Genomic DNA, 13049 nt, shown 5'->3' with positions numbered 1-13049 from the left:
TGCTTTTCAGCACCAGTCTTCCTATGAAAAAAATGTAAAGAATCTTTTCCCATATCTCTCAAAGTATTTCAAAATAGATTATCAATTTGTATATAAATGAAATAACTTGCTATTATGTATTAGGCCAGCTGTTATTCCTTTTATAGTTTAAGGTGGCTTACTCAAGGTCACACTGCTAGTGGAGGAACCCAGGTCTTCTGACACGGCTGTTTTCCATTGTTGCCTCCAAGTGATGACTTTAGATGGCAGAAGTACATGGAATGAATACACATACAACTGATGAAATGTAAATAAGCTCTGTGTATTGTACCAATTAAAAAAAAAGAAAAAGAACAAATCATTTCTTAGGAAACATACAACACTCAAAGTAAACATTTTTTTTTTAATGTTTAAGAACCTAATTATTTCTTTTAAAGCCTGTGGAAAAGTAGAACTAAATTTGAAATTTGATTATTTGCTGAATGTTTCACATAACCATATGAGACAGTCTGCCTGTTGGATTTCCATAGGTGCCTGTTTAGAATAGAATAGATAGCAGATAGACAGCTAGACTAGATCCCCTCCAAACAAGTAAATAAAGTTGTTTTTTTACTCTTCTCCAGTGTAAGATTAAAAGGAATTAAATTTGTGGAGGTAGGGTAGTAAATTTTAATAGAGGATATCAGGTGTATCTTAACTCCAGTATAAACTGCTGCTTAAATTTGTGTTGAAAATAAGTTATTTAAAAATGTAAAAATTAAGTCTGCATTTTTGTGGATTAAAGTTCTTGTACATGGTGGTATAATTTCATGTATGCCTTTGAGATATGTGTGTATCAACTATTTGAGAATAAATGTCCAGAAACAATTAGGGTTGCATTTAAATGCTTATGTACAGAGTGATAAGAGATGAAAGTACTAGATAGCATAATAGATGTTGAGTGTGATTTAGCAACGGAGCACATTTCTAAGAAAGACTTTTCATTCCTTGGCACTGTGCTAGAACTTCTATTTTTGTTTCACTTTGTTTTTCTTTTTTGCGTTGGCTATATAAAAGTATAGATGACAGTTGTGTCAGTCTGGTTTGATACACACTTCGAAAGTGGGTCCAGTTTCTGCAGAAACTCACTAATGTCAGTCTAGGGCTTTAAAAAGTATCTGATATGGCTCCAGATGGTCCCTTCTCATGGTAAACGGGAGTTATCTTTACCCTGGGTTTGGATTAAAATCTGTTTATGGTGGCATTGGATAGCAGTTAGCCCTGCTTGGAAAAACCTACAAGTTTAGAGCATCGCAGAAAACTTGGTCTTTTATATTGTTCTTAATGATGAAATGAGGTTTAAGATCTTGGAGAAGGAAATGGCAAACCACTCCAGTATTTTTGCCGGAGAACCTTGCTGGCAGGTTACAGCCCACAGGGTTGCAAAGAGTCTGACACCACTTAGCAAATGAGCTTTTAGTGTAACCCCGGAGTCCCAGAGGGCTTCTAGGAAGAACCCACCTGCCTAATGCAGGCGGTATAAGAGACGAGGGTTCGATCCCTGGGTCAGGAAGATCCTCTGGAGGAGGAAATGGCAACCCACTCTGCCGGAGTCCAGCCCCGGTGGATCCAGGGAATTCAAAGCGGGGACGGAGTTGGCATCTGGGAAAGGACTATTTAATTAGAAATATAAAGAGATTAGGAAAAAATAGTGTGGTAGGAAATTTAGAGGAGGAAAGAGGCTGTATTCCTTGGTTTACAAAGAAAGCCAATAAAGCCCTGAGACAAGGGACTTGAACCGTCTACGTAGGGCCACAGGCTCCCGCTTGAACAGCAGAGGGTGCCCCGCCTTGGGCTCCCTCTCGCGTGGGTCTTAGAAGCCTGGGCAAATAAGTAGACACGGCTAGCCTCTATGCCCCAGATGGGAATCAGCCAGAAAATAGAGTAAAAAAGAAAAGAAAACACGGGGGAACCAGTCTTTCCAGTGACTGGTCCACCCTTTATTGTCTGGGAAAGCTTTTTATACTTTTGGTTGTACATAGAGATCAATGGATAATACAAAGTTATGCCGCGTCAGCAGCCCTGCCTCTTATCGAAACCAGGCTTTCTCTCTGCATACCTAGCTGTATACACAAGCCTTAGGTGATTTACATCATCTTCTGGCCAGAAGGCCTATTAACGTTTTACGGCCCTTTTCTGAAAAGGGTCTGTCAACCAGAAAACTTATTTGCCTTAATAGTGTTGTTCTTTTCCAAAATCTGGTGCCACTCTCAGAAAGCACTAAATAAAGTTACATTCTTACATAGCAAGGACACAACAACTTATAACAAGGAAAGAGGAGTACAGTGATTTATAACAAAGAGAAAATTAATTAACTCAAAAGTCTAGTATTGCTAACATCAAAACTACTATATTCCTATTTCTGTATCCCGTTTACATTGGTTAATATCCTCCCAGGTGCCTAAAAGATAAAAGATATGGAGGCCTGGCGGCAAACATTAACTCAACAATGAAACCGTTCACCAAACTAAGTCTTAGCTCTAAAAGCCTCTATATCTTTAAGATGTTTTAAGCTTTGTGCCTCTCACGGTTGAGGGGCTGGAAACAAGCACAAGTTGTAAAAGTCTCTAACTGTCAGGCAAGTTAGAGAGCCATCAGAGGGGTTTGAGCTGAGACACTCCTTTCATATGCAGGAGACCAGTTGGAGCTCTAAGTTAACTTTTTCCAGAGAAAGGTGGTCAGGGATAGCCCTCTGTAATGTCAGAAGAGTATAGTATAGCAGACAGTAAACAGACAGATTTTGGTTTCGGGGTAGAAGCTCAGGCAGAGGACCCCTTGAGACCTGACTCGCCTTGCCTGTCAGGTCTCTCCGCATGACCTTGTGGGATCTCCTGTGCTGGCTCCCAGCACCACTCCAATATTCCTGCCTGGAGAATTCCATGGACAGAGGAGTCTGGCGGGCTACAGTCCATGGGATTGCAAAAGAGTTGGACACTTTGGACTTAGCGACTAAACAACAACAACAATAAATATGTACTTTAAAAATATTTGAAGAGTTCACTTTTCTCAGGTTCATTTCCATTCTTTGGGGGCCTCCCTGGTGGCTCAGATGTTAAAGAATCTGCCTGCAATGACAGAGACCCAAGTTAAATCTCTGGATAGGGAAGATCCCCTGGAGAAGGGAATGTCTACCCACTCTGATGTTCGTACCTGAAGTGAATAAAGGAACCTGACAGGCTGTAGTCCATGGGGTCACAAAGGGTTGGACACCACTGAGTGACTAACACTTTCACTTTCACTTTTTCCTGTTCTTTGGCAACTTTCTACCTTTTTTTTTTTTTTTTTGGCCATGCTGTGTGGCATGCATTATCTTAATTCCCTGACCAGGGATGGAACCCATGTCCCCTGCATTGGAATCACGGAGTCTTAACCACTGGACCATCAGGGAAGCCCCTGCAACTTTCTCCTTTTGTGTGTTTGTTTTATCTTGTTTATCTGTTACCAACTCAGAAGAATATGATGTTGAAAAATGGGTTGTCTCACATACTTCTTTTGTTGCTGTAAAACACGAGTGTTGGGATTTTGTTCTTTTTTACACTAACTTGGAATATGCATATTGCTGTAGATGCTATGGATGTAACAGAGGAAGATATGGACCACCCTCCCCCATTCTTTTCCTGCCACTGTAGAGAAAATAAGTAGTCTAAAATACCTGCAAAAAATTGTGAAGTCCTGTGTTGTAATGACATGCCATTGTTCTCCTACAGTGATAAATGTACACAAAAATGCATCAATACTATTTTTTGAACAATTCCAGAAAGATCCAAGGAATAAAATAATTAAAATTATCATTTATCACTCAGTATTGTCTTTTCTTTATGCTAGAGTTGCATATCTTAACATATAGAGTTGGTCTCTTAAGCAACCCCATGGACTGTACAATCCATGGAATTCTCCAGGCCAGAATACTGGAGTGGGTAGACTTGCTCTTCACCAAGGGATCTTCCCAACCCAGGGATCGAACCCAGGTCTTTGCATTGCAGGCGGATTCTTTACCAGCTTAGCTACAAGGGAAGCCCTTATTTGAAATATGGAACACTAACTCAGAATTTTGATATTTGGTTAAAGAATAAACTGTTCCATTTCTACCCCAGCTGGGTATACTCAACTCAACTCTGATATTAATCACCCACAGATTAACACCACAGGAGTTAGTGCAGTTTCCACCAGTTAAAGGTCAGTCCTTCAGATGCCATTGCTTCCAATGCCAACCACACTTTTAACTGACTTGACTATAGATTTGGGAGTTCCTGTGACCCCTTGGGTTAATAATTTGCTGGAACAACTCAAAAGAACTACTTAAGCCACTATACTATTCTTCTTCTAGCTTCCTAATAAGGGATACAATTTAGCAACACCCTCATGAAGAGACAGTTGAGGCAAGTCATAAGAGGAAGTGTGAAGTTTCCATTTTCTTTTTTTCCGGAGTCAGTGTGCATCATTCTCCAACACATGTTCATTAACCAAGAAGCTCTGCCCTGCCTCAGTGTCTGTAGAGTTATCATCGGGGTCTCCATGATTGATTGGATCCTTAGCAATGTGACTTAGTGCATCTCCGGCTCCTTACCTCTCTTGGAGGTCAGGCTGGCCCAAAGTCAGCCCTCTAATCAAATAGTTGGTCTTTCTGGTGTCCAGCCAGAAATCATCCTGAATCTATCTAGGGCCCCACCTTGAGTCACCTCATTAGCATAAAGACACTCCTATCAGGGAGTTCCAAGAGTTTTAGGAGCTCCACCCCAGGAACTGGGATCAAAGACTACACATATTGACATTTACCCTGTAAAGAAAAAAAAAAAGCTGGTCAAGCAATTTAAACATATACTTTATACACTTACTTGATTTTAATAATTGCACTAAGTTAAAAAATATATATGATGAGGACAACATTTTAGAAGCAGTTTACCTTTTATAATTTGTTTAGTGAGTAAAAAACAAAATGCTATTAAAAAAATACTAAGATGCAATGGTCTTTATTTTGCTTTGAGGGATTTTGTCTGTTTCTCTGGGCAGGTGTTCTTGAGTGAATGGAAATATATAAATGTGATTTAGACAAACTTTCAAGCACTCACTTACTTATAAACATGTTTATTCAGATCTATACAATTTGTTTGTTTCCCTGTTGGTGGTACAGTGAGAAGATGGTGATTGTCACCTCTGGCATTGAGAGCCATGAGGGTGTCAGCCCAGTCATTTTACTCAAAGGCTGAGATGTACAATTGGTTTCTTCCAGTGTGACAGTCTCTAAGGTAGCCCTCCTGTTTACTTCTTTGGGTAATCCCCTCCCTTTGAGTGGGCAGGACTGTATAAGACTTTATCTTGTCAGCACACTCACTCTCACTGTCCTGTTGGCCTTAAAGAAGTAAACTTTTGTGAACTTCCTATCAAGAGAGCCATGTGGTAGGGAGCTCTGAGTAGTCCCTAGCAGCTGAGGCTGAAATGAATTTTGTTAACAACCTGAGTGAACTTAAAAGCTGTTCTTCTCCCTTCAAGCTTCCAAATGAGAATGCAGCCCAGCCAAAAACCTTGATAAGAGTTACATGATACTCTGAAGCAGAAACCCAAGTAGCCTGTGTTCTTGGAACTAATCCTCAAGATAGGGGAAGTGAGAAGATAGGGGGTGGGGGCAGAGGGAGGGGAAGGACCAACTTGATTCAAAAGATTTGTTTCTCAAATTCTTTTATTTAAAGGTCTTAGTGAAGTCTTCAAATATTTAAATTACACAGTAGTATTTTTTGAAGAGAATAGTAAGAGCCTTGAGTTCTGTTCTAGCGTCAATAGAATTACTAGGGTCAAATGAATTACTTCTGCTTACTGAGAAAGTTGTTAAGAGGGAAATTGTCAGTTTACTTCCTCTGAAAAATTTTGAAGAGAAACTATCCAATCAAATGAACTCCAACTTCTACAATGGTTTCATATTTTTATGGTAAAATACACATCACATAAAATTCACCAACATAGCCATTTTTTATTGTATGGTTTGGTGGTATTAGGTGCAACTGTCACCACCATCCATCTGTAGAATTCTCAATATGCAAAACTGAAACTGTACACCCATCACCCTCCTCCATTTCCCCTTCCCCTCAGCCCTTGATAACCACCACTCTGCTTTCCATGTATGAATCTGGCGGCTCTAGGTATCTCATAAATGTAGCATCATATAACATCTCTTAGAAATGTAACATCTCTTAGAATTTTACTCCTTTATTAAGGCTGACTGATGCGTCATTGTATGTATATCTCCGGCTTCCCTGGTAGCTCAGCTGGCAAAGAATTTGCCTGCAACGCAGGACACCCCCATTTGATTCCTGGGTCAGGAAGATCCCCTAGAGAAGGGATAGGCTACCCACTCCAGTATTTTGGGAGCTTCCCTGCTGGCTCCACGATAAAGAATCTGCCTCCAATGTGGGAAACCTGAATTCAATCCCTGGGTTGGGAAGATCCCCTGGAGGAGGGCATGGCAACCCACTCCAGTATTCTTCACTGGAGAATCCCCATGGAGAGAGGAGCCTGGCGAGCTACCCTCCATGGGGTCACAAAGAGTTGGGCATAACTAAGCAACTAAGCACAGCATATGTATATATACATACAATGTATACGCGACATTTTGCCTTGCTTCCACTTTTTACAGCTACCAAATTCTAAATTTTAAGACAGAATATGGCTAATTAAAATTATTTTAGATAGAATACAAATTTTAGGTCTACCCTCTGACATAATTCTTTACATAAGAATCTGCCTGCAATGTGGGAGACCTGGGTTTGATCCCATAGTCGGGAATATCCCTTAGAGTAGGGAATAGCTACCCACTCCAGTATTCTTGCCTGGAGAATTCCATGGACAGAGGAGCCTGACAGGCTACAGTCCTTGGGGTTGCTACAGTCCATACAACTGAGCAACTAACACTTTCAATTTTCTGACATAATGAATACTCTGAAAATCAATATCTATATTTTATTTATGCCATTTTAGTTTATCTTTGCATTTTTGACAGTGTTGTGATATTCATGACATACTTATGATTTATTTGATTTTCTAGCTCAAGGGTAAGCAAATTATGGCCTATGGGCCAACCTGCCAGTTTTTGTATGGTCTACAAGCAAAGAATAATTTTTGCCGATGTGTCGGTACTCAATTTGATGATAGGGGTACCAACTATGAAACCCTCATTAAGCAAAACCCCAAGTGACCTCCAATAAAATGGAATTTAACATTAAAAAAATGAATTTTATATTTACTGCAGTGTTATAGGAAGTTCTCTTGGATATGGTGCAATTGGTTGGTTTGATTATATAAACGTTTCAGAAAACGTGTGGAATGCATAAAAAACTAATTTTTAAAATTAGTGGAATGGTGAAAGCTTTTTGCTATGAATCTGATAGGTAAAGATTTAAAATCCAAACTCTATAGAAAATTATTATAAATCTTTAAAGTGAACAATCAATCTCCACTAGATAAATGTTAATAATAGCATGACGTATTTCCTGCTCACTTGAGATCCTATTCTTTGGACCCTTATTTCAGCAAGTCACACTTTTTCACATCTTCCCTTTTGTGTTTGCATATCTTCTATCTGCCTGACTGATCTCCCTGAAGACTCAGTTAAAACTTTGATCTTTCTTTATAACCTTTCCTTTGCTTTTGTAACCGCTTTTAACTATAATCATCCATATAAAATATAGGTTGTTCATTTTATGAAAATAAATCAATTATACTTAGGATTTCTACTTCAATTTATTTTAATAGTTACAGAAACAGCAACAACAAATTGTAGTGTACTCCTAATTACTTGGGAAAGTCTCCAAGCTTTGCCTTTCTACACCATCTCTGCACCCTCTGCAAATGTTCAAATGATGTTGTCTTTCATCATAGCTCTTTGCTAGTACATCACATCTGGTTATTCATACTTCATAGGACAATTCTTATCGTATGCAGACTTTGACTTCCCTAGGCAACAGCAAAAGATTTTTCAGCAAACTATGTATTAAGGTCAGAATACCACATAGTTGTAAAACATGTAGAAATGGGTAATTGAGGAAAGCTTGAAAATAGTATATAATTTCATTCAGTTCAATTCAGTCACTCAGTCATGTCTGACTCTTTGCAACCCCATGAATCCCAGCACACCAGGCCTCCCTGTCCATCACCAACTCTTGGAGTCCACCCAAATCCATGTCCATCGAGTCGGTGATGCCATCCAGCCATCTCATCCTCTGTCATCCCCTTCTCCTCCTGACCCCAATCCCTCCCAGCATCAGGGTCTTTTCCAATGAGTCAACTCTTTGCATGAGGTGGCTGAAGTATTGGAGTTTCAGCTTCAACATCAGTCCTTCCAATGAACACCAGGACTGATCTCCTTTAGGATGGACTGGTTGGACCTCCTTGCAGTCTAAGGGACTCTCAAGAGTCTTCTCTAACACCACAGTTCAAAAGCATCGATTCTTCGGCACTCAGCTTTCTTCACAGTCCAACTCTCACATCCATACATGACTACTGGGAAAACCATAGCCTTGACTAGATGGACCTTTGTTGGCAAAGTAATGTCTCTGCTTTTTAATATGCTATCTAGGTTAGCCATAACTTTCCTTCCAAGGAGTAAGCGTCTTTTAATTTCACGGCTGCAGTCACCATCTGCAGTGATTTTGGAGCCCAAAAAAATAAAAAGTCTGACACTGTTTCCACTGTTTCCCCATCTATTTCCCATGAAGTGATGGGACCAGATGCCATGATCTTCGTTTTCTGAATGTTGAGCTTTAAGCCAACTTTTTCACTCTCCTCTTTCACTCTCATCAAGAGGCCTTTTAGTTCCTCTTCACTTTCTGCCATATGGGTGGTGTCATCTGCATATCTGAGGTTATTGATATTTCTCCTGGCAATCTTGATTCCAGCTTGTGTTTCTTCCAGCCCAGCGTTTCTCATGATGTACTTTGCATGTAAATTAAATAAGGGGGTGACAATATACAGCCTTGACATACTCCTTTTCCTATTTGGAACCAATCTGTTGTTCCATGTCCAGTTCTACAAATCTTTAAAAATTGTTCAGTCAGAAAATGTTATTTAAAAGGTTGGTGCATTAAAGTAAGGAAATTCTTAGTTTTTTCTGTCCTACAAGATTCAGCTGAAACTAAAGTTGTTAAGTTTAAGTAATAACACACAAAGGCTTTAGCCACTGCCACAAAAACTGGTAACAGGAGTTCCCCTCTCTGATTAACAATGCAAATCAGTTGAGTAGAAAAATTATTAACAGATAATGTCAACATTATTGACATTTCACCCTTGTTAACATTAAATTTTGACTTTATTTAAAATATTGACTATACTTTTGTAAAGTGGTAAAAGAAAGCCGAAAATGTATTTTATCATCATCTGTAGGTATTCTAGGAAGCTTATGTCATTCAGTTCTGGATTAACTTTCAAAGTGACTATTGAAAATTCTTAGAATGTTTTAGGAAATGTTTAAAAAAATTTTTTCAGAGGAAGTGGCAAATAAATGAGTACATAAGGATTCTTCAAATTGATTTTTGCTTTCATCCTCTTCTTTAAATGAAATTGACTTTCTTCCTATAAACTATCATAAATTATAGAAGTCCTATATGATTGGTATTTGACAGATATGCTCCTTCAATACATTGATATACTAACATGGCTACAATAATATGATAATATCTTAATACAATAATGGTGATAGAAGTTTTATATGGAATTCTAGTGAAATTTCTTCACAATAATAAATATTTTTGCTGGTCCAGTCATAAAAATAATAAAGTGCTAGTCCAATTGATGGTGGATTAGATTGTACACTTAATGCAAAGAAGAGCATTAAAATGAACTTGTTTGTTACAAATCAAAGAGTAAAAATATAAGACATAAATGGTGGTTCCCCCAACATTCAGAGTAATAAATAAGTACTTGTGAAACCTCATTTTTCTAAGTAGAATAAACCCTGAACCTGAATCAGGTTTTGCCTGCAAGTCAAAACTGCACCATTCGATTTGAAAAGACTGAGGCAGATATTTTTTAAAAGCTTCAGAACTGTTTGGGAAAGACAGATAAGTGGTACAGAAGCAGTCACATTGATTAATTATTACTTTTCATGCACTGTAGTGCATAGAAGAATAGTCAGGTCTTTAGTCATGCGTTAGTCTTAGGTCTGTTCCCCACTTGTTGTGTGACCTTAATCACCTATCCTCTCCTTGTCTTGGGGTACTATATCCTTTCTTCATTAAAATGTTGGAAAGTTTAAACAAGAACTTACGTGTGTGTGTGTTTAGTTTTTAAATGGTGACCAGCAGATAAAACAGTATTACATATTAGCCACTCCTAGTGTTATCAACAGATATTGAGTATTTACTATCAGTCACTGTGCTGAGTGAGAATGGGAAGGTGCTGCCTTAGAGAATTCAGTTTACTGATGCTCAGGGCTCTACTTCATCTTCTCTACTTTTGTCCTAGTTCTTTTTTCCTGTCTCTTGTATCTTATTCCCAAGAGAATAAATTCAAGGTTCTAGTTTAATCTCATTATTTCATTTTCCCCCAGTCTTATTGGTATTAAAGTATACAACACAGTGACTTGATATATGTATATATTGTGATGCATTTACTGCAAGTTTAGATAACATCCATCAGTCTGTAACCAGAGTTACAATTTTTTTTTTCTATAAGGTAAGTAAGTCACAGGGATGTGACAGCATAGTAACTATTGTTAACAATACTGTGTTGTATATTGGAAAGTTGCTAAGAGTAGATCAATCTTAAATTTGTACCTAATATGTAAAGAGAGAATTAGAAAATTGACCTGCTGAATAAAATAAAATATTTCAAGGTCATTTAAATGTTTGTTTTATAGATGTTTGTTTGCTACTGATGGGTGTGAGCAAGTTAGATATTCTATACCGGAGACTACTCCTTACAAAACTTTTTATCAGAGGATGGGGAAGGCCAGAGGATCTCAAAAGGTAAGCAGTGTTCTCTGCATGCTTGCCAAGTTTGTTGTTTTGGGAAACATTTAAAATTTCATTTCAGTTTTTAAAAAAGCCTTTTTCTATAAATATAAAGTGATTGATAAATTAAGCATTAGCTATTGAATAAGAAAAGAAATTGTTTTATCTAATTATTACTGTTAAGTTTTAACTCACATAATCATAAATTGAACTGTTTTTAAAGTAATTCAGACTTAAAGAGCTCTCAGACATAGATTTTTAACTTTGATAATTATTGCTTCGAGTTTTCAAGGACTGAACTTTCTTGAATAACTTGGAATTTGTGATGACTATAAAACTGTGATATACTATATAGCTCATGAAAACATTTGGATTAGTGAAAATTAATTCAGGATTTGCACCTTCAATTTTGAGGCTTTCATATGTTAATTACTTTCAGAACAATGATATTTCTCATGTTTTTTCTGAAACAAAATTTCAGTCTTGATAAAAAACAAACCCTATTTTTTTGTTTCATTATTAAAATTAAATTTTGATACAGTTCGTAAACTGGACTTGCTAATTTTTACTTTTCATCAGTCTCAATATAATGGAAGTAATGAATTTTTACCTTTTTCTCCCTTCCCATAATAGACTCTTTGAATTCAGGAAGATTATTGGAAATCGAGAAAGATGTCAGAATCTGGTTTCAAGTGATTATCCAGTGTACATTGATAAGGTATTAAAATGAAAGAAATGCAATTATAGAAATTCAGGTTTTATATAACTGTGTGGCAAGAGTGGGCTGAATGTTGGAGTATAATAACAGTGAATTCTAAAACATGAGTACAATATAGATTTTTTTTCATTTTATATTTTTTTAATATTATATATATTCTAATTGAATGCTTTTAATAACTATCTGCATGTTTATATAGGAGCATATTTTTAACACTTAGATAAATACAAGAAAATATTTAGGGCTGGGTCTTTTTGAACCTCATCTTTTATCTTTAGGCTCAAGAAAGTGAAAGTAAATTATTCAACATTTCAGAAGAATTACAAATAATACAGGGAAGTACTCTAGTTAGAGAATCAGCACATGAAAAGTTGTTAGCAAAACAATTGTTATGTAACATCAGGGAATTCTTATGGGATACAGTTAATTGATGAGAGAAGGGTAGAAAGTAAATGCTGCAAAATTAGAGAATATGAGAAAATGTTTTTGAAATAGTTTTGTTTTTAAGCAACCATTTTTTTTGTAAAATATTTCTAGATTTATGTACTTGGATATTTAATGTTGTTGGGGAGGAGCTGCAAATGGTTAAACTTCACATCCCTCACTGCCATCAACCAAAATAACTCCACTTTCATCTCTTTCACATATTGGATAAAAGACTTTCACTGCTAAACACAGGATCTTGTAAATTGGAAATCCCTCCTCTATACCATATAGCAGTTCCTTGTATCTTCTGGATTTAGAACATTTCTCCCTCAAACTTGGCTAAATATTTCCATTTTCTCTATTTTCTTCTACTAAAGACTCATAGGCTTAAACAAATTTAAAACATACTACATAAAGATCAGAACTCTAACTCCGGCCACTTTTTACCCCCTATTTCCATTTTCCTCCCTGGGAGGAATTACTGTTAGGATTTTAGAATGCTTTCTTGCAGATATCCTTCCTCTCCCCCAACCTTATCTCACTCTCACTCTCAGTTTTCAAACCTTGAGAAATAGTTCAAATACAGAAAAATCACCCTTTTAAAATGTACAATTCAGTGTAGTTTTTTATTATATTCCAAGATGTGCAACTATCCCTGTCTAATTCCAGAACAGTTTATTGCCCCCAGAAGAAGCCCTATACCTGTTAAGTTGTCACCTGCCACTTCCCTAGCCTCTCACCTGCTGGTAATCACTCATTTGTTGTCTCTGTGGATTCACCTGTTCTGGACATTTCTTATAAATGGAATCATCCAACATGTGGCATTTTGTTTCTGGCTTAATTCACTTAGCAGATTTTAAGATTCACCCATGTTGTACCAGGTACCAGTGCTTCATTCTTTTTTATGGCTAAATATTCCAGTGTAAATATGTACATTTTGTTTATTCATT

The 13049-nt window shown here is 37.2% G+C and overlaps 1 protein-coding gene across 1 annotated transcript in view; it reads left to right on the top strand.

Annotated features, from left to right (window-relative positions):
- The window catches only part of ABHD18 (abhydrolase domain containing 18), a 42305-nt gene that overhangs the window by 1483 nt on the left and 27773 nt on the right, over positions 1-13049 (top strand). The window contains exons 2-3 of the mRNA XM_068989682.1: positions 10862-10970; positions 11589-11673. Coding sequence (XP_068845783.1) covers positions 10879-10970; positions 11589-11673 — 177 coding nt within the window. The 5' untranslated portion in view covers positions 10862-10878. The remainder of the gene's footprint in view (positions 1-10861; positions 10971-11588; positions 11674-13049) is intronic.

The sequence above is a fragment of the Capricornis sumatraensis genome, chromosome 17 (genome assembly GCF_032405125.1).
Source record: "Capricornis sumatraensis isolate serow.1 chromosome 17, serow.2, whole genome shotgun sequence".
Lineage (NCBI taxonomy): Eukaryota > Metazoa > Chordata > Mammalia > Artiodactyla > Bovidae > Capricornis > Capricornis sumatraensis.
This window is presented reverse-complemented; position numbering and strand designations above follow the sequence as displayed.